General features: G+C 34.1%; 1 protein-coding gene across 37 annotated transcripts in view; it reads right to left on the reverse strand.

Annotated features, from left to right (window-relative positions):
- Positions 1-27037, reverse strand: part of RIMS2 (regulating synaptic membrane exocytosis 2) — an 821462-nt gene that overhangs the window by 371969 nt on the left and 422456 nt on the right. For 22 of the 37 annotated variants that reach the window (XM_056823211.1, XM_056823212.1, XM_056823210.1 and 19 more), the window contains 2 exons: positions 3753-3820; positions 1745-1864 (listed from right to left, as the gene is read on the reverse strand). In XM_056823211.1, coding sequence (XP_056679189.1) covers positions 1745-1864; positions 3753-3820 — 188 coding nt within the window. Of the gene's footprint in view, positions 1-1744; positions 1865-3423; positions 3633-3752; positions 3821-27037 lie in introns of all 37 variants that reach the window. The other 15 variants (XM_056823206.1, XM_056823209.1, XM_007488199.2 and 12 more) reach the window with 1 other exon arrangement.

Genomic DNA, 27037 nt, shown 5'->3' on the forward strand with positions numbered 1-27037 from the left:
TATATAGTCAGTTTTGCTGGGTAGTTGATTCTTGGTTGGAGACCCAGCTCTCTTGCCTTTCTAAATATCGTGTTCCATGCTTTGCGGTCTCTTAGTGTGTTAGCCGCTAAGTCATGTGTGATCCTTATGGGAGCCCCCTTATATCTGAAGCTCTTCTTCTTGGCTTCTTGTAGGATTTTCTCCTTTACTTGGAAACTCTTGAATTTGGCAATTACATTCCTAGGCGTTGTCTTTTGGGGATTTAGTATAGAAGGTGTTCTATGAATCCTCTCTATTTCTATTTTGCCCCCTTGCTCCAGAACGTGGGGGCAATTTTCTTTTATAATCTCCTCTAGAATAAAATCCAATTTGTTGTTTACCTCTGGTTTTTCTGGGAGACCGATGATACGGAGATTTTCTCGTCTTCCTCTGTTCTCCAGGTCCGTGACCTTCTCAGTGAGATATTTTCTGTTTTCTTCCAATTCATTAATTGTTTGGGTTTGCTTTATTGATTCTTGCTGTTTTATCATCTCACTTTCTTCGAGGTCCTTAATTCTGGTCATTAGGGACTGGATTTGCTTTTCAGCCTTGTCTGCCCTTGTATTGGCTGCTTCGAGTTCTTTTTCCAATTGAGCAGTCTTATCTGTCAGACAGCTGATCTCTTTCTCCCATTTTTCTTTCCAGAAGGTTTCCATCTTTTGGATAAGTTCCAGTTTGAGATCTTCCAGAGCTTGTTGATAGTTTCCATTTTGGGAGGCGTGTTCTGAATTTTTTTGGATTTCCTCTTCATTCTCCTCTTTCCCTTGGGTACTTCCACCATAAAAGTTTTCAATAGTCACTTTTTTCCCTTTCTTCCTGGAGGCTTGATTTTGGGCCATGTGAGCCATCCCTTTGGTGGTTTTATTTCCCTTTCCTTTTTGGTCTGGGGTCTGGGTTATAAGAGTGGTTTTTCTGTGAATTTAGGTTGCTTCAGACTAGTTCTTCCCAGCCTCCGAGCCCAGGTATTCAGCTCCGCCCAGATAATCCGTGCGCCTTGTTCAGCGCAGCCCGCCCGAAGTCCGCTGGCTTCTCCAGTGAAAGCGCCCTGAGACGTTTTTTCCTGGCAGTCCCCAGATCCCAAGGACCCTGGAGTGCCCCCCCAGACAGAGACGCTCCCCACTCACTCGCTGTCCTGGTGAGCGCTCAGGTAGCTCACTCTGGTTTAGTGGGGGAGGTGGGGTGGGGGAAGGGCGGCTCAGTTCACTTTTCTGTGCAAGCTTTTCCTTCTTATTTTAGTGTGGAAATGTTCAAGCCCCACGTACCTTTGCCTCTGTGGGGTACTGGGGAGTCCTTCTGTTCCTCCAAAGGTGATTTTATGCTCCTTTGATGTAGTCTATTTCGTTCGGTGCTGGGGAGAGGAAACGTGCGGCGTCTAGATTGCAGCCATGATTACAATTTGTAATTTTCTAAAAGCATTACATATTTTAAATTTTCTCAATCACTAACAACCTGTTAAAAAGGTCTGGTTTAATTCAAGTAAATAGTAGGTTTGCTTATAGGAATAGCAGTATCATTTTTAAGAATAATTACAGATAAACTTTTAAAATATTATCTGTTATAGAAAGATATTTGAAACAATGAAGGTAAATATGAAATAGCTAAAATAGAGAAAATAAAACAATATGAACTAACATTTCTGTTTACATTAATAAACTGAAAGAAAAAGGGTATCTCATGGAAAAGAGGTATCTCATTAAAGTACTGTGTTTTTTTTTTCATTACTAACCTTCAATCCAAGCATTGCTCCTGAATCTCTGGGGACACTTCCATCTTTTAGGCGCTTGTTTAATAAAATACAACCAATCAAACGGTCTCCATCTTTGGATGGCTGCCAAGTTACAGGGTGCTAAAATAATGTATTAAAATGTTAAAAATCTTTAAAAACAAAGTGCTCTTCATTTTTTATTAAAATTCATAATGCCATAAAAACTTTATGAATGCACAAATACCTGTTTAGTTTTGATAATAATAATAAAAAATTCCCATAGCCTTCAATTTACTTACAGATGGCATTGGAATAAAACATCACAGTTTCCTGAATCTAAGTATGGATTATATGTAAAATGGAGGTTACATTTAAAATATTAAATATAAATATTTTATATATTATATGCATGTATATATATGTATATATACAACATAATTCAATTACATATTATTAAAAAGGCTAAAATTCACAAAGCAAGCATGATGGTGATCCAAAAAATCAAAATTGCTATAAATATTCAAATTTCATCTGTTAGAACAAATTTTTTTAAATATAAAGGGTCTTGTCATTCAAATTTAAAAGGGTAAATCACTGTTAAGAGGATACTATAAGTCAAACCAATGCAAAGAACCAAAAAAGTCTTTCTAGGTTCAAATAATATGATCATATAAAAACAATACCATGTACCAATTACTTTTTTATTTTCATTGATACAGGAGATAATAGAATCAAATTTAAAAGAAAGGTGGGAGTTCTGAACTGGCTTTCTGAAGGTACACTAATTCTTTCAGATCTCTTAATCCATTTGGTAAATTGCCCATTCAAATTCACTCTATGATCCCCAAGAATGCCCTGAAAATATTAATTGACTTTCAAACCATTAGTAATTAATTTATTTCCCTTTTCAATAGCTCAAGAAAGCTTTCTGAATATTGTCCCTATACTATTATTGATTACATCATGAATAGCAAATCAGATATTTTGTGCAATCATATTAGTTTCATAATTCATAATTTTCAAAAAGATTCATGCTCATCTTCATGCAGAATTAGCAGGCAAAAAACAAGTCCCAGACAATTACATCTACATGTAAATATGATAGACCCCAATTCCTACTAAACTAAAAGCAAAAGTAACAAATACCAAAGCAGGTAGCAATGGTTCTAACACTACATAAAGCTACACAAAAAGAAAAAAAAATGCTGTGGCAATTTAAAAAAAAGAACAAAATGACAGTGAAAGGGAAAAAAGAAAAACAACTTTTTTTTGTGCAAATTTCTCCCTTTTACCTGGGATTCAAACTATTAATAATTTAAATTCATCCCAAGGAACATGTATGCATAATCAAATAAGCCAATCAAAAATTCCTCATTTTTATTTATTTTTTAGGTTATAGTAACCATACCAATTCCTTTCATTCAATCGGACCATAAGACCATTCTTTTGTTCCTGTTTTGTTTTGTTTTGTTTTGTTTTGTTTTGTTTCTTGTGCTGCCAAATGTTTTTTGTTTTTTTTTTTAATCCAAGCAAGCAGGAGTTTTTGGTTTTGTTTTTCTTTTCTGCACCTTAAGAAATACTACATTGTCTCCGGAAACACCCTATCTTTTATAGTATGTACTGTTTTAATGAGTGACAGAGAGCAAACGAAGACCAAAATGAGCAAGTTAAAAGGCAGGCTCCACAATCTCAGTCAGTACCTTATCGCTATGGCTATGCTCCTCGTTTAGAGTCGTGCTACTACACGTATCTACCCCAGAGTCCTTAATCTGAGGCTCAGACCATTCCAAGTCCTCTTCCAAAGAGTGGCCACCAAAGGACACCATTTTCTTTTGTCTCTCAGACCTGGTGTTAGAGTCCGACAAAACTGCCTGCTCACTATTTTTTCTTTTTCCCTTTTGACTGTCCCCTAAAAGGTGTGGGATAAAAAAAAAGGAAACAAAAAAAAGAAAACATGCAAAGGTGTAAATAAAACAAAGGAAAAGTGAAATGATAAAGGAAACAAATGGTAAGGCTCCACATGTCTCACCAAAGACATTGGGGATGCCTCACTGCTATGCCAAGACGTATGGTCCAACCAGTTGTAATCCATGTCTCCTGTGAGAGTCAGACAGACAAGAGAGTGTAGTAAAGGAAGGTGAAAGGACAGACAAAGACATAATAAACATTTTAAGTTCATGTAATACTATCTGATTGTAGGCCCTTTCTCTGTAGCACTCACTATAGCTACCAAGAGAAAGCTAAGACTACAAAGGGATGAAATACATGGAATGTAGACTATGATGTATGTCTTTAATCTAGTCAGAATATTGTGCTACAAATCTAAAGGTCTGAAAAAAAGAATGGCCTCTATAGGTAACATATACAATTAATGAATTTGAAAATAAGAACAATTAATCATATATAGAGAGTGAAACTGTATATGTGAGATTCTTTGAGAATGGAAAAGAATAGAAGCTTATTTTTGTGATTTGTGATTTTCTTTTCAGGCTGACCAATATAAGTAATTTTTATGTTAGAGAGATTACAGACCATTTTCAGAAATAAATAGTGGATTAGCAATGATAATATATCTAAGTAATTAAATGTTTTGACCCATTCTGTAATTTTAGTTTCATATAATGTTGAAAAACATGTCAAAATGCTAGATGGTTAAAAAAGAGAAAGAGAACTGATTACATGAAAGATGAACTCTATGAAATTCAGTTATATATCTAAGATTAATCTATTCTTGTTAGGAAAATTCAAGTGAGATTAAAATATGGACCTACTGAGCAATTTCTGTGGTATATTTTTCAATATTTTCCTTACAAAACAGACTTTGTATTCATATGCCAAGAAACAAATTTTAACTTTAAATTATATTTAAATCATACAGTCTAGAGAATTTATATAAATATAAGCTAATAAAATATTATTGCTTTATATAAACATTTTTCTAACTTATTTTTTCCATTTTATTTTATTCTAAATACACACACTTACCACTCACTCTCACTCTCAATTTTAAAAGAAATATATTCTTTGGTTTATTTCTTGCTTTCTTGATAGTTAAATGTTTTCTATCACAGAAAAACTATGACTTGTAAACACATATACCCCAATTATTAACCTTTGGAAAGAAAGAATGGAATATCATAAATCTGTATAAGAAAAACCTTGTCTAGAATATGGGATTCATGAGTAAATTCATTGAGATGATTTTTTATATGCCCTTGCCTCTCCCCATTGGTTCTCTATGAGCAGAAGAAATAGAGATCTATCTTCTGTATAGTTTCAGGGGTCTAAATGTATTTAGTTTACAGAACTAAAATGGGAAAGAAAGAAATTGAATTTTGCCATCATTCACCAGCATCAATATCTTTGTTCTTAATATGTCTTATGGCAGGCAATAGAAAGAGTACCCCAAAAAAAGTTAAAAGCAATAACTAGCTCAATAACATAAATATGACTTTAGCCTGAACATTTTTCTTTCTATAGTTCCTTTGAAATTATATGTCAAGTTATTTGCTGTGATAAAAATTTTCTTTCAATGATAGAAGTTGAGATCAGTTCCTTTGAGATCACATAACTAGACCCAAAGAATCTTAGACTTTAAAAAATGTCATTTTTTTAATTATAAAGAATTAAAATGTTAAGGTTTTCTTTGAAAATTATCTGTTTAGGGGGAAGCTAGGTGGCTCAGTGGATTGAGAGCCAGACCCAGAGACAAGAGGTCATGGGTTCAAATTTGACCTCAGACACTTTCTAGTTGTGTGACTCTGGACAAGTCACTTAACCCTCATTGCCTTGCTCTTCAAGACAGAAGGTAAGGATTTAAAAAGAAAAGAAAATTGTCTATTTAGGGTATTTATTTGAATTTGTGGTGTTATTAAGTGCATAATAAAAAATATCACATATACTTAAGAATGGAAGTTGTAGGTCTTGATTATAAGGAATTATAAAGTTTTATGTTTCAGAGTATTTGGAAAATACAGGGGAAACTACATAATAAAACATGGGATTCATATATTACTTTGAAATATACAGAACTCCACCTATTATTTCCTTTGATCCTCACAACAATTCTGTGTATATAGTATGTTATGCTTAATTTACCAGTGCAGAAACAGTAGGAACAATCCAGGATTATTTTGACTATGACTTCCATTTAATAAACATATGAATTATATTTAGGGGGTCAGATTATATAGGCATGAAAACACAATAAGAACTAGGGATTCTAGGACAAACTACTTGACTGTTAGAGACTAGAAGTATAAGGTGAACAAAAACCTGGGTAGTTTGTTACTGACCACATATATGACAGACAGATATTTGATATGAAAGATTGAGTGGGAAATACCAAACACAGTTGGTTCAAAGGTAGAATAAATGCTACTAATCATTACATAGCTGGTTGACTGTTCTGTGTTCCAAAAGAGTTCCTCAAAAAGAAAAATTGTCCTTAAAAGTTGCACTCAGCTAACACTAGCACCTGACAGATCTTTTCTAAAGAAAGAGGAAAGCAGAGTAGAGATTTTCCCAATATTTACATATTTGATACTAGATAAATAAAAGGTTTGTCTCTCTGAAATAGTAGAAATGTAGTCTGGAACATAATGTAAAGCTTTTTCCTCTTAGGGAAAGAGACAGTTCCTCAGCTAAGATTATAGCTCAAGCAGAATAGAAACAGAAGGAAGCTCAGTTCCAGTGGAACCCAGCTGAGCAGTCACCTTGAGAGCAGCAGACAGAAGCAAATCTCAGCAGAGACCACTAGTAGAAGCAAGGTCAACAGGAGCAGCACAGTCAAGGTCAGAAAACAATGACAGTTCTGTAGTTTGGGAGTTCTGGATTGCCTTTCTCTGCAAGTGTTCTGACTAATCCTAGTTCCTACATGTGTCCCTCTCCATATATATTTTCAAGATATATCCAGTTTTTTTACTGATGGTGTGTATGTGTGTATATATGTAGGGATGTGTGTATTTGTGGAAGCATGTAGCCCCAGTTAAGGTAGAAAAGTTCTACTGCTATTTTTCTTTACACTATTTTTGGATATATTTTGCTTTTTACACCATCATTTTTAAATGTGTCCCTAACCCTTCCATACCCAACAAGGCTTCTCTTATTACAAAGACTGGAAGAGAAGGAAGGCAAAGCTGCGTAGAAAACTAATGATGTTAGGGTATGTTAACAATTTATGTATTATTCCTCATTCATGATGTCTTACTTCTGCAAAGAAGATAGAGGTTTCATTTACCCATCTCTTATTCAGATATGAGCTCAATGATCATAATTATAAAGCATTTATTTTAATTTTGTGTTACTTACATTTATATTATTATAGCCACATGTAGAGACATATATATGCATTTACATATATAAATGCATATCATGTCCATGTTTCACCTTATTTTTACTTCTGAAATCCATGCTAATAATTTTTACAAACCAGTCTCTGATTCTTCGCATATTGAAATATTTATGCTTATTGATGACTATTAAGTTTACAATAGAAATATTCAATTTTTAAAATTATAAAAGTCTAGCTTTGATCCAAATAAGAGATATGAAAATGGACTTCTTTCCTTTCTTTGCATGGGATGGTACTATGGGTGTAGAATATTGCATATAATATAAAATTTAGTTGATATGTTAGTTAAGTTTGTTGAACTGTTTTTACATAATTTTCTTGTTTTTGTTATAAAGGATAGTTCTCTGGGCATGAGAAGGGCATATTAGGAATTATATATCTTATTAAAATACATATGTCTTAACTATATATGTGAAAGATATAGTTCTTTTCAAGTTTTCTTTTAATGGAATACTCTTTAATATTCAAGTCACATCTATTTTGAACCTATTATGGTAAATGATGTAAACTATTAATCTAAAGCTAATTTCTGCCAAACTTCTTCACAGATTTTATTTAAAAAAACCCATGCTGCTCCATAAGCGCTTTCATTTTGAACCAACTCTATAAATTAATGGATACTTTTGACCCATCATTTTTAAGTGTTTATAGTCCTGCAGGAATAGTATCTTGAACCTAGAGTAGTCTGTCTGAGGAGTCTCATGTGGAAATGATAGTACCCCTAAGTATTATATAAATTAAATTATAAAAATTAGTCTATATTTTGCAGATCAGGGTTTTGACAGTATCTCCCATAAATGACCTTCTTATCTCTTCATATTAAGTATAAGTACTAGAATATACAGGTTTTTATAGAATTATAGAGCCTCTCAGTTAAAAGTGCCTTTTCAGGTAATCTATTGCAACTCATACCTGAAAAAATATCCCCCCTCTAAAATGCCCTTAATTAGTATCAATGTAGCTTCCCCTCATTGATGAATGGATACCTCTAAAAGCAACCTATTTCATATTTTTTACAGTTCTATTTGTTTTTCTCTTTTCATTTACTTGAAATCTGCCTCTCCTTTCTATTTGATTCACTTTTTTCTTATTGTCTTGCTCACTGGTTCTAGTTTTGTCCTCTGTGACTACCCAAAACAAACCCCAACCCTCATTTAAGTATACTTCTATCATCAGTTATTATCTTCTCTTGCCAATTCCTTTAGCTGATTGATATATAGCATTCACTGTATGATGTATGGGATAATTTGAGACACAAAATCTCAGAAATGGAAGAGAATTTGAAAGCATTTTATGATATTAGACCTTGATAAGAATAAGTCAGTTTTTACCCAAAGACTTGTGGAAAATTATAATGAATATCTATCAAGGCATCCCATTCCACTTCTGTATGGTTCTGTTTGTTGGAAGTTTTTTCTTTATGCGAAGCCTAAAACTGTGCCTTTCCAACTTCTATCCATTGTTCCAATTCTGCCCTATTAAACCAAGCAAACAAATCTTACTCTTTCATATTGTAGCCTTCAAATTCTTGAAGACAGCTATGAGTGTTCCCTTAAGTTTTCTCTAAAATAAATATACCTAACTTTTTAAATTCAATACTCATTTGGTATATACTCAAGGCCCTTTACTATCTAATTCACCAATAATTTCCATAAAGTTGTGTGCCAGGAATGAAACAGAATAATCTAGCTATGCTTTGAAACAGGTAAATAGAGTACATCAAAATTCATTTCCCATTTCCTACTTTATGTCTTGATTACTCTTCCCTACACACATTACAGCTTTTCAATGTCTTTCCCAGATGTGGTACCTCAAACTGAGCAAAATACTTCAGATGTGATATAACAATGAGAGAGAAAAGTAATAAAATTCCTTGTTCTGGATGTGATGATTCTTTTAATTCAGTTTAAGATTATACTAAATTTTAGGCAGTCTTGTCACATTGCAAACTCCTATGGTTTTGACAGATAGATCACTACACTTTTTAGATCATTTTTTGTGAAATATGATATGATATGACAAAATCTGTACACATACAGTTGCTTTTCTTAAAAATCCAAATACAGGCCTTTTCCCTTATCACTATTAAATTCCCTCTTATTGGATTTGCCTGGTATTTTACTTGATCTAATTTTGGATTATGATCCTAGAATCTTCAGATTTACTAAGCATGAGCTTCATCTAAATCATTGAATAGAACAGGACCAAAGATGGAGACCTGTGACACCCCATCAGAAATCCTTCCTTCTGCAATAGCATTGCTTTATTAATCACTGCTCTTTAGATCTGATTTTTCACTAGCTGTAATTGTAATGAATTATGCTATCATTGAGGCTATATTTTTATGGCTTGTCTATAAAGATGTGAAATATTTAAATGCTTTGCTGAAATCAAGTTATACTATAGCTGTGGCATTCCCATCATTCATTAATCTAGTATCCTTGCCAAAAAGGAAAATGATAGTTGTTCATAAGAATTTGTTCATTCTTTAATGAACAAATATTGACTTCTTGCAGATACTGATTTCCCTTTTAAGTGGTCACAAATGACTCCTTTTAACAATGCTTATTAAAAATTAATTTTCTTGCCCATTTTGAAAGGGTAACATTAGCTTGTCTCTAGTCCTATGAAATCTCGTCCATTAACTATCACTATTTTAAGGATAACTTAAAAAGATGTTCCCTAATAATAGTTGCAAATTCCTTCAGTTCCCATGAAAACTAGTTCTTTCAGGCCTGGTATTTTAATTCATTGAGAAAAGTTGGGTACTTTTTTAGTACTTACTGTAACTTAGATTTCTTTACTTACATAGATTTCAATTCTCTGCTAACTGTTTTTGTTCTATATTTTCCCGATAGAAAAATGAAACAAAACCTATAACAAAACAAGGAGTTTTGTTCTTAGAAGTTGAGTTCTTTCTCACAATTGTTTTTTTAACTAATGAACAAACGAAACATTTATTAAGTGCTTATAATGTGAAAATCTTTTTTTCTAATGAATTAAAACCTAACCTTTTTCTGTTGAATTAGGCATAGTATTCCATAGATATATTTCAATCCTCATCACATCTCAAGAAATATGAACGATACCTATATCTTGAGGATAGTTTTTTATACAAAGAGAATAATAATGTAAAGCAAAATAGAAACAAAGTAGAGATCAAAACATATATCAAACAGGTTACTTAATTTACAATCAAGGAAGCTATGAGTTAAAGGGACCTTAATAAAAACAAGCTACTCAGTTGCTTCCATAGCCAAGTAAATGAGCAGGAAAGAGAAATTTTTTAAAAGATACTTATTATATTTTGAATATCCTGAAAAGCATACTTTTATGTTTTAATGACTATATTACAGTAGAAACAGAGACAGAGAGAGAGTGGAGAGAAATGGAGTTTGTAGTCCTTTGATATCTCAAAGAGGAATACCTAAAGAAATGAATGGAAGATTTTTTAAAAATAAAGAATAAGGTATATAACTGTCTTCTCATAGCAAATCTGTCAAATACGTTTTATAAAATTCCAATGACACCTTCATATCTTATGGAAGAAAACAAAACCAATAAAATTGTTAGTCAAAAGATAGTAGATTAAAGTCAGCAACATTCCTCTCCAAAAAAAAAAAAAATAGGGGGCAGCTGGGTTGCTCAGTGGATTGAGAGCCAGGCCTAAAGATGGGAGGTCCTAGGTTCAAATCTGACCTCAGCCACTTTCTAGCTGTGTGACCCTTGGCATGGTACTTGACCCCCATTGCCTAGCCCTTACCACTCTTCTGCCTTGGTAACAGTACACCATATTGATTCCAAGACAGAAGGTAAAGGTTTAAAAAATATTTTTAAATGCTTCAAATAATATTTTGGAGTGCGGCAAAACCAACAAAACGTCAGGGTAAGAATTTTTCCTAAGACAACCTAGGAGTTTGAATGAGAGATATGTGACACCACCATGGCAAATGCCTATCTGGAGTGCACATAGGTGGCTGAAGCCACAATGACCACAGGAACTATAGTATATTCAGGAGTTCTCATACCAGAGATAGTGAGGGGGTCTAGTAAATAGTTAGAAAGTGATTATAGTGGACCTTTTCTGGAAATAGGTAGCTCTGGTGCTGATTGACAACTCTATTGCCCATTAGCAGTTCTAAGTTCCAGTTACCAGATGGAGAGGAATATTTTTAGTCAGTCACAAGGTAGTAAGGGCTCCGGTCATAGTTTCAGACCCAAAAGGACTAATAGCACATGCAGTAGCAGGGAACATGGTACCTAGTACCAGGCAGATTTATGGGAAAAGTGCTAGTGCTTACTGGTTCAGGAGATCAGGGGCCATTCCTAGGTAAAGACCAGAGTACAGGCCAGGAAAGCAGAGACCACACCTCTCCCCTGCATCACACTGTCTTGGAAGAATGGAAAACTTATAGTTCTCCAAACCTAGCTCTGAAAATAACAGCATGAAAATTTTTAAGCTTGGGATAGTGTTTCCCTATTGCCAGGTGAGCAGAGGCCAACTTTAACATAAAATTAAGTCATGAAAAAGGCAGGAAAAATGAGCAAATAGCAAAACAAAACATATCAAAAGCTTGATCTTCAAAGGTTAAAAGGTTAACTACAGTGGCAGGCTACAAATAGGATATAGACCAGCATACAAACTCAGAAGAAGATAAGAATGTGAAAACAACTGTGACCAAAGCCTGAAAGAAAGATGCTAACTAGACCTAAAATCAATAAAAAATTCCTGAATAGAATTCCATTTTAAAGGAGAGAATCAAGTGAGAAGAGAAAAATAAAGAAAATAAATGAGAAGTATGCAAGAAAATTTGGCTTAAAAAACAGCTTTAAAAAAGCATAATTGGCCAAATGGATAAAGAGGAACATAAGCTCACTGAAAACAATAATTTCTTAAAAATTAAATCTGGTAAATTGAAGCTAATGACCCAATGAGACATCAAAAATAATAAAACAAAATCAAAAGAAGAAGAAAATAAATATATCATTGAAAAAACAATTGATCTGAAAAATAGATGGAGGCAAGAGAATTTAGGATTTATTAAAATATGTGAAAGATCACAGACATCATATTTAAATAAATTTTCAAGGAAAATTGCCCCAGTGTCCTAAAACCAGAAGGTAAATAAAAATGAAAATAATCTATCAGATAATCCTTGTAAGAATTCCCAATGAAAACTTCTAGGAACTATATAACCAAAATCCCAGGCTCTCGGGTCAAAGAGAAAAACACTTCAAGCAACAAGAAAAAAACCATTCAAATATCATGGAGTCACAGTCAGGATTACACAAGATTTAGCAGGTGCCACAATAAAGGAGTGGAGAGCTTAGAGTTTGACATTTTGGGAAGCAAAATAAGTTGGAATTACAACCAAGAATAATATATTCAGCAAAAATGAGTGTAAATCTTCATAGGAAAAAAGTAAAAGCAAAAAATAGATATAATTTTAAAATGTAAGCAGGGAAACTATATCTTGTTAAAAGGAACCATAGATTTAAAAATATGCACCAAAGGGATAAATTCTTAAAGGAAAACAAATGAATTATTAAGAGGAAATAAATATTAAAAGTCTTCTGGTATTGGAAGATCTCAACTTTTCTCCTCTCAGAGCTAGATAAATTTAACCAGAAAATGACAAAATATAGAAGTTAAGGAGATGATCTTAGAAAAAAATAAATATAATAGATCTCTGAAGAAAACTTAATGAGAATAGAAAGTATTATATCTTTTTCTCAGCTGTACATGGCACCTTCATTAAAAGTGATTATATATTAAAACAAAAAACTCACAATAAAATGTAGAAAAACAAAATATTAAAATGATTTCTCAGACCATTTAATAAAGGGATATCACTATATAGATTAAAAGCTAATTGGAAACGAAATATCTAAACTTCAATAAATGAGTTGTCATAGAACAAATCATAGAAACAGTCAATCTCTATATACCATTAATTGTAGCAAGGGAAGTTACAAAGTGCAAATAAGCTGCAAAGAATTTATTGACAGCCCTCAAGCCTCAGAATTCTCCAAGAGCTGGCTGGGTCAGAGTTATAAGCTGTTGAAGGGATAGGTTTCCAACTGTCTGTCTGGAGCAGAAGGTCAAGCTTGAAGGGTGTGGATCTGGACTCTCTCTGAACAACCTCATCTTGTAAGCTGCATGCCTTAGAATAAGATCAAAAGAACTGAGAAGATCTCCATAGATTCTGGTGGACAGAGTGATTTTACAGGAGCCTTACTCTCTCTTTCCTGGAACATCTGAGGACTCCACAGATGGAAATTGAGGGGATACTCATTAATTGGGAAATGGCTAAACGAGTTGTGGCATATAATTTTGATGGAGTACTGTTGTTCAATAGAAATGACAAAGGAATTGGCCTGAGAAAAATAAAAGAACTACATGAACTGATACAAAATAAAAGGAGATGAAATAGGAGATCATTGTTCACAGTAATAATGTTATAGTGATGGTCAACTATGAAAGATTTGGCAACTCTGATCTATATAATGACCCAGACAATTCCAAATGATTCATGATGAAAAAATGCAATCCACCTTCAGAAAGAGAAGAAAGATGAACTCAGTGCAGAATGAAGTGCAATTTTCTCACTTTATTTTTTTGCTTTGTTTTCCAATGGCCTTTATGGAAATAGGTTTTCCATGATATCACATGCATAATTGGCATCATATTGCTTGCCTTTTTAGTTGATGAAGTAAAGTTGTGGGAAAGAGGGAGAAAATTCAGAACTTGAAATTTAAAAAGAAAAGAACTTTAAAAATAAATTAATGATTTAAAAATATATACTTAAATAAATGCTACTGTATTCTGCATTCAATTCTTTTACTGCGAATATTTTTTTAAAAGTTAAGATATAGTGGCTTATATCCATTCTGATGTAATATATTTGTCAAAACAAAATTCTCCTTTTATATTTCATTTTCTCTCTAGCTCTCCAATACTGAAGAGGAAGTACAGATTGTTGTTTTTGTGTATATGTGTGTGTTTCTCTTCTTTACATTATATTTATCTTCCTACACATATGTCACAATTCACAGCAGGCTACCTTGTTAATAAGCATAGTCTTAAATCTGATAAGAACAGTTTATGCATTCAAAGTGGGATTTCAACAATTTATATAACAGATTCTGGAAATGTTTGTCTATTCCTATTACTGAGAGAACTATTATTTACTATCCCTGTTATTTGGGGGGGGGGGCAGGAAGGGGACATTAAATTGCTGCCTAACTGGATTTCCATAAACAATAAAGCAGTTTCAAAAGATTATGATTTCATCCCTGTGGGTATTCCCTTCACCTCTACTCTATGCTGTTAGTAATTGATTTCACAAGTTGCTGTGATGAAAAGGCAAAATCCAAAACAAAATCCTTATCTCTTGCTTAATTTTCTGATGATAAGCTATTTGAAGGTTAAGAAGGCTAATCCTTCTAGTAGGTTTCCCCCCTAATCGTCACCCTTTACTTGTCTCTGCTTTTCACCCATGTAATTTCTTCTCCTTTTGCATTTTTATGTTTCAATCCTGCAAGTCCCTTATTAAGTGTCACACTCTGCCATTCCTCTCCCCATGCCCTTTTTTATTTTCAAGTATTTTAAAATCTTGGCTTCATAATGGCTGTCTTTTCTTGGTCAAAACCTCTGAGTAATTAGGTTTTGACCCTGCTTTTATAGCCAGTTTCATACTGCCAAGGTCCAGGGTTTCTGATTGTATCAAATTGCAATGCTCACAACAAAGATTTGATTTGGATCCATAATATGTTCTCTGTGTTTTGTTGCTTTATTTTTTTGCTCATATTTCCTTTTAAGATAACAATCTTTAACCAAGTAACCCACTTTGTGGCATAAAAAATAAAACATTTCCTGTTCTCTTTTTGACCTCTCTGTTACTGTTATGAGGGTCTAGAATATGTTTTAATAATTTGTAAGTTTTTCATTTGTTCAATTTCTTTTTGTATAAGAGAGCCCTCTGTCCTAGTCTTTGTTTCAATTCTCTCTTTTCTTGGTCTTATTCCTTATAGCTATCAAACAAATAAGTAGCTGCATCTCTCAGTTCATTAATCATGATGTTATCATATTCTGGGAAATAATTTCTGAGGAAGTTCTTTAGATGAGAGTTACAAACTCTCAGGAATTGTCTCCTAAAATGGGCCACTGATTCTAATGAGTCTTGATTCAAACCCACAATAGATTCAACCATCTTGTGTAGTCTGTCAATATAAGCTGCAAGGATGCATGTCTTTTTCCTGGCTTAACTTATCAAATTTGCTCCAAGCATTGGGCTTGGAACAAAAAGATTTGATTGTTTGCAGGCGATCTTCCCTTCATTTTCTCAGGTATGCCAAACTGGTAGGGTTAGCAAAGTCAAAATCTTCTCTTTCCTCCTCTGTGGGCCAACTTGTCAGTGAATTGTTTGTTTTGGTCTTGTCAATGAACTATTTATGCTCATGAGGGCTGAATAATTCGGATAAAATAAAATCCAAATCCTCAAACTCTGGCTCAAAAATTTTAAAAGCCCTTTTTAGCTCCTTGAGTACTCTGTAAGGATTGATTAGAAACTTTGGAAATCTGCATTTTATTGAATCCAATTCCTGGGTGGAAAATAATTTGTGAACTTTTGAATGAATAATGCCAGCTGAGTCAGATTTTTTTGCAATATCCCTCAGAAGCAGAATCTTTTTGGTTTCTATATTATCTCTATCTTTTCCCTTTGCCCCTTTCTTATTTTGGTCTTTTGATTTCTTGTCTTTGTCCTTATCCTCTGTATCTGCCAGCACTTTTGTCATTTTCTCATTCCCATCTTGAGCCTGTCCTTTTCCTTGCTTATCTAAATATCCATCATACACCTTCCTAACCAGTTGTTGAAAGTTGTTATCTACTACTAAAAATCTGGGCTGCCTTTTTGGGTGTCAAAGTGTCAAAAATTTGAGGATGTTTCTGATGTAACTGTTTGGATTGTTGCCATGGAAAATATGTAAATTTGTGTCATTATTTGCCATACTACTTTATTATCTGTAAATGGCATTATTATAAATGTTGTGGAGTTGGCTATCAATCCTATGGTTTCCGTCACCACTCCAGTAAAAGCACTATATAAGATGTTATAAATCCAGTAGCAAGCTTTGACAGCTAATACAATAACTCCAAACAATATCTGCATCATCATTTTTCCTATTGGTGTATATCTGGTAACCGTGAGTAGGTCAGACTTTTCTTGGGGTGCCAAATTGTAGTAGATAATGAAACTTGGTGAATTATAGTGGTGGGGAATTTTATAGAAGTTGCACCAGGAAGCAAGCCAAGGAAGAGACTGAATCTTCTTGAGCCTCTCTCCTACACTACTTCTTGTTTCTTTCAACTGTCTGGGTAATGATCTTCTTACAGATGGCAAGTTGAAGATTTTCCCCCTAAAAACCAAATTTCACAATCAGTCTTTTAACTAAAGGGTCTTTTATTCTTTGGGGAGGGGGGGTAAGAAAAGGTTAAGTGGGGGAAGAGGGAAATTAGAGTCTCCCTAATTTCTAAGCTATTTTGTTGTTTTAAAATTTGAAATATAGTCAGTTCAGAAAACAAAATTATCTACTCCTGAGGATAGCTATCAACAGCACTGCTGACAAGTCTCTTTTGGGCTAAATCAAATTTCTCTTCAGCTCACAGTCTAGGTAGAAGGCAATGGCTAGAGAGGAGAAGAAGGGGTCTGTTTTCCACCTTCAGGTAGAAACAGCCAAGCAGGAATCAAGTCTCAGGCAGCAGGAGCCTCTTAACTGCTTTTTCCAAGGTTCTATTGGAACCATGTCCCCTCCTCCATTGATTTTGGCATTCCTAAAAGTTCTGAGATCCTTTGCCTTTTGCAGATGCATTTTTCTTTGCCCAAATAATTATTTATTTACAGAAGGTTAAGAAGGCTAATCCTTCTAATAGGTTTTCCCCCTAATAGTCACTCTGGAGTAGTGTTTTCCAACAAAATTTTGATATGATTTGAATTAACTGAAAATGATGTGATCTATCTATCTATCTATCTATCTATCTATATATATATACACACACATATGTTTTTGTGTGCATGTGTGTATATTTATATCTATCATATATGTATATGTGTCTATGTGTATAGACAGAATTGGATGAGGATAGAGAGCTAGTAGATTGGGTATTGGCTATGTGGCCCCAATTTTCAATATCCCAAGGCAACTCCCTAAGTCTATAAATTGCAGAGGAGTTCCCATTATGCCCTGATAGAGGGAATTTCCTCATTAGGAATTCACTATACCAGTGAAATTAGGGAATTATAAAATTTGAAAGTTATAAGGGATTTCATCAGGCATCTAATCCAACTCAGCTACAAAATGATTCCTTATGTTAAAACTCTGAACAGATGGTCACAGGACTTCTGTTTTAAAATCTATAAGAAGGAAAAAAATTCTTCACCTCATGAAGTAGCCCATTTCACTTTTGGGCAACTCATATTGTTAGAAAACTCTTTTCTGACCTTAAACTTGAATTTGACTTTCTCTGAGTTCAGCTATCTGAGGCAAAGATAATCCTCTTTTGTTATAATGGTTTCAAGACAGCTAAACTATCCATTCTGAGTCTCTTCATCTTAATTGTGCCCAGTTTCTTCAACCAGTTCTCATATGCTCAGGGCAAAAACTAGCATAAGTCCCATCTTGAACAATAAGCACTCACTTCTACCTTTGTGACTTTAGTATGAAATTATTCCCTATTTCACTGTATATATCTTGTATGTATATGCATATATAGGGATTTTTGCCTGTTGGCTCTCCAATTAAAAGGAGTCCCTGGACCAGGTTTTTTGCTTTTTTAATATTCCCATACCTAGTACCATATCTGACACCTATCAGGCTCTTGAAAAATGCTTATTGATTACTGCCTGGTTACCCTCATTTATACATTTTCTAGATTACCGATGTCTTCCTTAAGTTTTGGTGTCCTAAAATTAACATAATACTACAAATAGTCTGATTAGGGCATAATACAGTCAGGTTTTTACCTTCCTATTTCTAGAAACTATTTCTCTTTTAATACAGCACAAGTTTAATAATTAATAATAATGATAGCTACCATTTATATAGTGCCTACTGTGTACCGGGCACTGTACCAAATTATTTATTATTTCATTTTTTCTCTCAAAAGAACCCTGGGGCGAAGATTCCATTATTATTTCCATTTTATAGTTAAGGAAACTGAGATAGAAGTTAAGTGATTTGCCCAAAGTCACCCAGATGAGACTACATTTGAACTCAGGACTTTCTGACTCTATGCCCAGTACTCTGTCTCTTATGTTACCTAGCTGCTACATCACACTATTTATATTTAATTTCCAATCACTAAATACTCAGAACTTTTTCAGAAAATAATGCTGTCTAACTTGGTCCCCATGTCTTTTATTACTGAATCTGATTTTATATTTATCCCTATTGAATTTTATCTTATTTGATTCAGCCCAAAGCACTAGCCTGTGAAGATCCTTTTGGATACTGGTTGTGCTAGCCAACGTGTTAGCTACGCTTTTCAGCTCTCCCAGTTGTAGTCTCATTTCTCCAAAGTAAAGGGCAAGTGTGAGTATTACTTTATGGTTTTATAGCTTGCAGAAACTCTTTTGTTTTCACTTCCAACAGGAAGGAAAATAAAATGTATAGTCTCACCTATCTGTTATATGTGTGGGAAAGTAATTTTGGATGATCAAAAGTTCAAATACTTTGCCTCTGAAAATTTCTGGGATAAAGTTTGCATTTATATATTAATAATAATTTTCTGTGATTATGATTATGCAGAGGGCTATTGACATGCAACCTTGTAAGGATGTGTTAATATTCCTACTTGTAACAATTGCCAGGATTTACCATGGGGATCCATTTGCCAAAGGAAAACACACAGCTCAATTTCTAGTGATTGGAAGAAACCACAAAGGTCAGAGTTTCAAAACCATGCCTGAACAAGAATTCCCTCTAACATCCTCAAAAGATTGTTATGCAGCTTTAATTTTCAAATGAACACATTTCCTCTTAAAGGAGTCCATTTTCCTTTTGGTTAGTGTTAACTATTAGGATTATTTTCCTAAATATATCAAGAAGTCTACATTCTTGTATCTTCCATTCACTGCTCCTATATTGATTTTATGATGAGGAGCAGAACAAATCTCATTCTCCTTTGGCATGATAATCCTTCACATTCTTGAAGGTAACCATCATATCTCCTTGGTAAAGTTTTCTCTCCTGGATAAATATCTCAAGTTCCATCTTTGAGTGACTTTCTTTTTCTTCATTATTTTTAACAGCACCTTTGATTCTAAATGTATCCATCTCCATGTTATTTATCCATCAAGACAAACCTTATAATAACAAAAAATGAAGAAAAATCAGCTCAGGAAAGCTAATCAATACATCAGCTGAACCTGACAGTATAAACAATTTTCCATAGCCATCTTCTTTTCTTTGATAAAGAGATGGGGGTGGATTTTTTTCATTCATTCTAGAAGAAACTTATTAACAACTCTTCAAGAAAGGCATATTATCAAAATATTGTGAAAACAATTAGAGAAATAAATTATTTATTTATTCTTAGGGAAGACATATCCAGAAATTGTCCTAATTTGGGAGAGACATAATTTCCTCTGGTTATTTACTTTATCCAGGAGGAGAATGTATTGACTCTCCTTTTTAAAAAAAAAAAATTTTCTCAGACCCATAATCCCTTTTGTCATCTAGTGCTGATATTAAGAGGTAAGGGTGGGAAATGAATTGATAGTATTAGATAATAATCATACTATCTTTACATCTAGCCCTTTGTTACAAAAGGTTTTATTTTTCGTATTGTTTTTGCCAATTGGGGGGAAAGAGAGAAAAATATTTTCTTTAACTGAAAAAATTGTTTTAATCACATATTCTTACCTCAAGGAGTTTTACAAAACCTAATGGTTTTGTAAAGGAAGAAGATACTAACATTTAGAGTTACAATAAAGCTAAAAGACACTATTGAGATTATATTCTCATAAGATTTTAAATTTAGTAGGAAGGGACCTTAGAATCCAACTGGTACAATCTCTCATTTTTAAGATACAGTTGCATTATTTGTCTCACATCATACATCTAGGTCCTGTATGAATTGGGATTTGCACTCAGTTGGTCCTGACTCACAGTCCAGTACTCTATCCACTATGCAATAGTTGTTAAACGTCTTCCTAGTGAATGTCCTGTCATAGGAGATAACAAAGGTGTTTTTAAATGGTATATTGCCCAAAGAACTTATAATCCAGTAGAACAACTAAGTAGGCCATAGCAGTAAATACAATACAAAGCAGACTATAACAAATTGTGATGAGAATTATAGACAAAATTCATTGGGGTATAGGAATTTCAGATTACTGTTGACTACTCTCTCTTTTTTCTTTTAGCATCTCTGTTTCATTAACTAGATTTAATGACTATCTGAAAATTTGTAGAGATGCCTGCCTAATGAATTACTGTATTGTTGACTAATTCTGTATTGTTTTCTTTGCCTCATTTATGACATTTTAGGAAGTTGGCAGGAGAGATCAGTGACACCAGAGTAGAGGCCTATTCAGAATAAATGAATGTGGTGGCAGTACCAGCAGTAAAACTTAGAGGTAACAGCAGTAGCATCTTTGGGAACTGGGTGTATGTAGCTGGTGCTGATTAACAAGTCTATTGTCCATAAGTAGTTCTGGATCACCATTCCAGGGCTGAGAGGAACATTGGCTCTTGTGATTGTAGGAGACCAGGGATCCAGGTTATAATTTCACAGCCAAGAGGAAGAGTTTTAGTTTTTGCAGCTACATGGGAGCCAAGGAACCTTTCTGGTAAGCAAAAGCATAGACTTGAAGAGTAGTGATTCCATCTGTTTCCACCTCAAATCACTTTGGAAAATTGAAAACTTGTAGACCCCAGAACTAGTTCTGACATCAGCAGTATAGAAAAACCTGAAGTTTGGGACAATGCCCTACCATCCCTTGGAGGATAAAACTTGGAGGTAGTAGCAGTAGCATCTTTGAGAACTCCTAACCCACAAACAGTAAGGGGGTTGGACAACTGGTCAGAAGGAGATTACAGGTTACCCATTGGCTGACACTGGGTATACAAATTTTAACATAAAGTTCAAAGTCAAGAAATAGGGAGGAAAAATGAGGACATAACAAAAAATTGCTTGACCATAAGAAACTACTATAGTGGCAAGAAAGAATAGAACATGAATTCAGGAAACAACAATGTGAAAATAGCTGTAACATTAAAAGAGAAATATTAATTGGACCCAAACCCAACAAAAATTCTTGGAAAATTTAAGAAGATAAAATCAGTAGGAAAAAATCAGGGAAAGAAATGAGTGAGATGCAAGAAAATCATGAAAAGAGAAGTAACAGTTTAATTAAAGAGGTATTAAAATACTGAAGAAAATATCATCTTTAAAAAAAACCAGAACTGGCCAAATGGTAAAAGAAGTACAAGAGCCTAAAGAAGAAAAGAATTTCTTAAAACCTTAAATTGGGCAAGAGGAAGCTAACAACTCCAGGAGACATCAAGAAACAATAAAATTGTCAAAAGAGTGAAAAAAATGAAGAAAATGTTAAATACCTCATTAAAAAACTATTGACTTGAAAAATACATCATGATATATAATTTCAGAATTCTCCAACTACCTGAAAGCCATTAAAAAAGGCTACAGAAAATATGTCAAGAATTTATCAAAGAGATTTACCCCTATAACCTACATCTGGAGAAAAAAATAGAAATCTAAACAATCTGTTGATCCCCTCCTAAAGGAGATGCCAAAATGAAAGCTCCATGGGATATTATAACTAAGTTCCAAAGCTCTCATATCAAGGAGGAAATATTGCATGTGGCCAGAAAGAAATCATTCAAATATCATGGATCCACAAGATTTAGCAGCTTATACATCAAAGGAGCAAAGAGTTTTAATATGATATTCAGGAATTCAAAGGAGCTAAGATTACAACTAAGAACAACCTATCAAGCAAAACTGAGTTTAATTCTTCAGAGGGAAATGGATATTTAATGAAATGCAGGACTTTCTAAAATGTCCAATGAAAAGACCAAAGCTGTACAGAAAATATGACATTCAAACATAAAATAAGTATTAAAAAGTAAACATGAAAGAGAGACTGTAAGGGATTTATAAACTCCTTAAAATTTCATATGGAAAGATGATACATGCAGGTCGTAAGAAATTTATTATTATTAGGGATCTACATAGACAGAGGGCATGGGTGAATCATTTAGTTTGGGATGATCTCCAAAAAATGGAAGAATGAGAAAGAGGGGTGTATTGGGAAAAGGGGGAAAGGAGAAGTAGAAAAGGGATATTGTTCTCACATAAAAGAGGAAGCACTATAAAGAAGAGCTTTTTCCCAGTAAAGTGGAAAATGAAGGGCTATAAAATTGTGCATACCCTCTGACTCAGCAGTATCATTACTAGGTCTATACCCTAAAGAAATCAAAGAAAAATAAAAAGGGTCTATGTGTAAAAAATATTTATAGCAGCTCTTTTTGGGTTAATATTAGAATTGGAATTTCAAGGAATGCTCATCAACTGAGGAATGATCCAACAAATTGTGGCATGTGATTGTGACAGAATACTATTGAGCTATGAGAAATGACAAGGAGGGTGGTAGTTTCAGAGAAAAAAAAAACATATGCAGTAAGATTCAAAGTGAAGTAAGAACTGGGAAATCACTGTAAATGGTAAAAAAGCAATATTATAATGATGCTCAATTGTGCTCAACTGTGAAAAGCTTGGACACTCTAATCAATACAATGGTTCAAAATAGTTCCAAAGGACTCAAGATGAAAAACTACTATCCAGCTCCAGAGAGAGAACTGATGAACCCTGAGTTCAAATTGAATTTGTGATGTAACTAATATGGAAATAAGTTTTACATGATTAAATACATAATTGATATCATCATGTTTTCCTTCTTAGTGTCTATGTGATAGGTGAAAGGGAGGGAATTTGGAACTCAAATTTTAAAAAAGATGTTAAAAATAAATAACTTGATTTTTTTAAATTAATGGCTAAAGGCATAATTTTAAAAGGAAATTGAAAGCTAAAATTTCAGAAAAGGTGATTTCTCTTGGAAGTAGTTGATAACCTTTGTTTTGATACGCATTACATGTGTGCATATGTACACCTATAAATGTGTTAATTGTCCTTTTCTTGAGTCATTCAAACTGGTGAATCAAATTTGTCAATTGCAACTTGGCTAAGTTATCTCTGACTTTACAGATACATATTTTTAGTCAACAAAAACAAATCAGAGGTTTCAACTAACTATCAGAAATACGGAAAAGATTTTATATACTAGTTACAAAACAAAATGTTAAATGCTAAAAAATACTTTTTAGTTATAGTTTTCAATAAAACAAATTCTCCTTGTGAGTTTCTTTCTGAGGACTTACAATTTTAAACTGTAAAATATAAGTTAATGACTTATGTAAAGTATGGCTTTAAAAAATTTCTTTTATACTTCTCTAGGACCATGAGAAAAGTGAAACAAAATCTGCTACTAATTTACAATGTGATCTTGCATAAATAACAATTGCAATGGGCTTTAATTTCCTTATCTGTTAAAACCAAGGAAGTAGAATTATATTGTCTCTAAATTCTCTTGATGCTTAAGCATTTAAATTTTTTAGGAAATAAAATCCATATTATAATTCATCCTTGATACAAAAAAAGGATACCAGGAATCTATTTGAATTATTATAAGATTAATAAATTGGCCAGAATCACACAGCCAGCAAGTGTGAAAGTCAAGATTTTAAATAGGTATTTCTTACTTCAAGTGTAGCACTATATATTACTTCATGCTGACTAACAATTCTATTCTATTTCTGTGATCAATAGTAAAATCTAGAGCAGTTAATAATGAACTCAGATACTACTTGTCATAACATTAACATGAAAAACAATAATTACTAAGATGCCCACCAAGAGTGCTAGATCACAAAAACTGAGTTTAATAGTCATCAAGAATTTCTTTTTCCCTACTCCACTAGAGAGGAAGCCTTCATAAGGGTCAGAATATTAGAGGTCCCTGTACAATATTAATGTTGACATGCTTAAAGATGTTAAGTATAGTTACACATTAAAACTTCATGGTGACAAGCTTCTCTCCTAGATACCTTTCAAGGCATTCTATAGCATAAAAATATAAAATAAACTCATTCTTCTCTTCTTTGGGGCTAATTATATTTTATATAATGCGGATTTTTTTAAAAATTCATATATATTTTATATATATTAACTCAAAACATTAAACACCATGAGCTTAATGGATTCAGAGAAGAAAAGAAGAGATGGGGTAACAGAAGTATGATCATGTAAATATAATTCATAAAATGAAGCATGAAATTGCAATGCTGCCCTCTTCAATCGAAAGCCTTAATGAAAGAGAGGCCATATGATATGAGAGAACCATCCTAGGAGTCATAAAGACTCTACCTCTGGTACAAGATGGCTATGAGATCATAAATGAGCCATATTAATTTTACTTCAAGCAGCTTTGAGTGACCCTAAATTTCAAAGAAATTGCACTTGTACTTTGGGAGGAGTTTTCTCACCCTAGAATTCCTTATATCACTGAAATATCAAAATCAGTTACCAAAAAGATAAGGATTTTTTGTCTGTCTGTTTGAAACAAAGCCTTGTACATGATGAAAAGCCCAGGAAACAATTAGCATCTGATGATCTGTGATATGATATGAAGATCTAAATTTTATCCAATAGCACTTTCTTTTAATACTCAAGAAATCTGATAGGTCACTTTATGGACAATGTTAGATAAAATATTTACTTGATGTAATATTACACTAAATGATTAAGTTATGTTTCAAAATTAAAACTTCCCTTTAATTACTCAACTATATAAATGTAACTCAACATTATCATTACATTTATCACTGCAAATTTCTAGAGATGCTGATTCACTCATAGACAAGATTAAAACCATAAATTGTAGTGCCCTTAATATGGTACCATAAATTTCAGAAAGTCATTGCATATATGAATTTGGCAGCTTCCATCGGTATAATATTATTAACAAGATATTAAGCAAACATTGACCTCTTGTCCTAACACAGGTGATCCTGGAGGCTTTTATAGAACAAAAGTTGCACCCTCTGTCAAAACCAGTTGAGCATTAAAAAATGAAACATGCTGCATAAATAATAATTTTGGCATAAACATTCAAATACAGTAGAAATTAATTTTTTGGAATTTATAATTTTTTGTTTTGGAAAATTTTATTTAATGAGTTAATTTAGAATATTTTTCCATGTATACATGACTCATGTTCTTTCCCTTACTTCCTTCATTCCCTCCCATAGCCAATACACACTTCCACTGGGTTTTGCATGTGTCATTGATCAAGACCTATTTCCATATTATTGATATTTATACTAGGGTGATCATTTTAAGAGTCTATATCCTCCATCATATCCCCATCAACCCCTGTGATCAAGCAGTTTTTCTTCTGTGTTTCTACCCCCACAGTTCTTTCTCTGGATGTGGGTAGCATTCTTTCTCATAGGTCCCTTAGAATTGTCCTAGATCATTGCATTGCTACCAGTAGAGAAGTTCATTACATTCTATTGTACCACAGTGTATCCATCTCTGTATATAATGCTCTCCTGGTTCTGCTCCTTTCACTCTGCATCAGTTCCTGGAGGTAGTTCCAGTTCACATGGAATTCCTCCAGTTCATTATTCCTTTGAGCACAATAGTATTCCACCACAAAACAACGCAACCACCAGGACTGGTTTGAGGAGAACAACACTGCTATTGAAGACCTATTGAGCAAGAAGAACAAAGCCTTTATGGGGTGGCAAAATAACCCAAACTCTGCTCCTAAAAAGGACAGATTCAAGTCTCTCCAAGCCATGGCGCAGCATGAGATCAGGAAGATGCAAGACAGATGGTGGGGAAAAAAAGGCAGAAGAAATCCAGCAGTTTACTGATATGAAAAACTACAAACAATTTTTCAGTGCCCTCAAGACTGTCTATGGGCCATCAAAACCCACCACCACACCCTTGATATCCTCTGACAGTGACACTCTCATAAAAGATAAAAAAGGCATCAGCAACAGGTGGAAAGAACACTTCAGTAAGCTTCTCAACTGACCCTCTTCAGTCGACCAAAGGGCCCTTGACCAGATTCCCCCAAAACCGCTCCATTGAACAACTTGATGTCCCTCCTTCAATAGAGGAAGTCCAAAAAGCCATTAAACAAATGAGTGCAGGCAAGGCACCCAGTAAAGATGGGATCCCAACCGAGGTGTACAAGGCCTTAAATGGAAAGGCGCTCCAGGCATTCCACATAGTATTGACCAGGATATGGGAAGAGGAAGACATGCCTCCAGAACTCAGAGATGCCTCCATCGTAGCCCTATAGAAGAACAAAGACTCACGAGCAGCCTGTGACAACTACAGAGGCATCTCACTACTCTCCACTGCTGGAAAGATCCTCGCCGGTGTTATACTCAACAGACTCCTGTCATCTGTTTCAGATCAGAACCTGCCTGAATCACAATGTGGCTTCCGACCAGATCGCAGCACCATCGGCATGGTCTTCAAGGTGAGGCAAATGCAGGAAAAATGCCATGAGCAGAACCTGAGTCTCTACATTGTCTTCATAGACCTGACGAAGGCTTTCGACACAGTGAACAGGGACGCAATGTGGGTGATCCTCAGCAAGCTCGGTTGCCCAGCAAAATTCGTCAAACTGATCCAGCTCTTTCATGTCAACATGACAGGGGAAGTCCTATCTGGAGGAGAGACTTCCGATCGCTTCAACATCTCCAATGGTGTGAAACAAGGCTGTGTCCTCGCTCCGGTATTATTCAACCTATTTTTCACCCAAGTATTACGACATGCTGTGATGGATCTAGACCTGGGT

The sequence above is a fragment of the Monodelphis domestica genome, chromosome 3 (genome assembly GCF_027887165.1).
Source record: "Monodelphis domestica isolate mMonDom1 chromosome 3, mMonDom1.pri, whole genome shotgun sequence".
Taxonomy (NCBI): Eukaryota; Metazoa; Chordata; class Mammalia; order Didelphimorphia; family Didelphidae; genus Monodelphis; species Monodelphis domestica.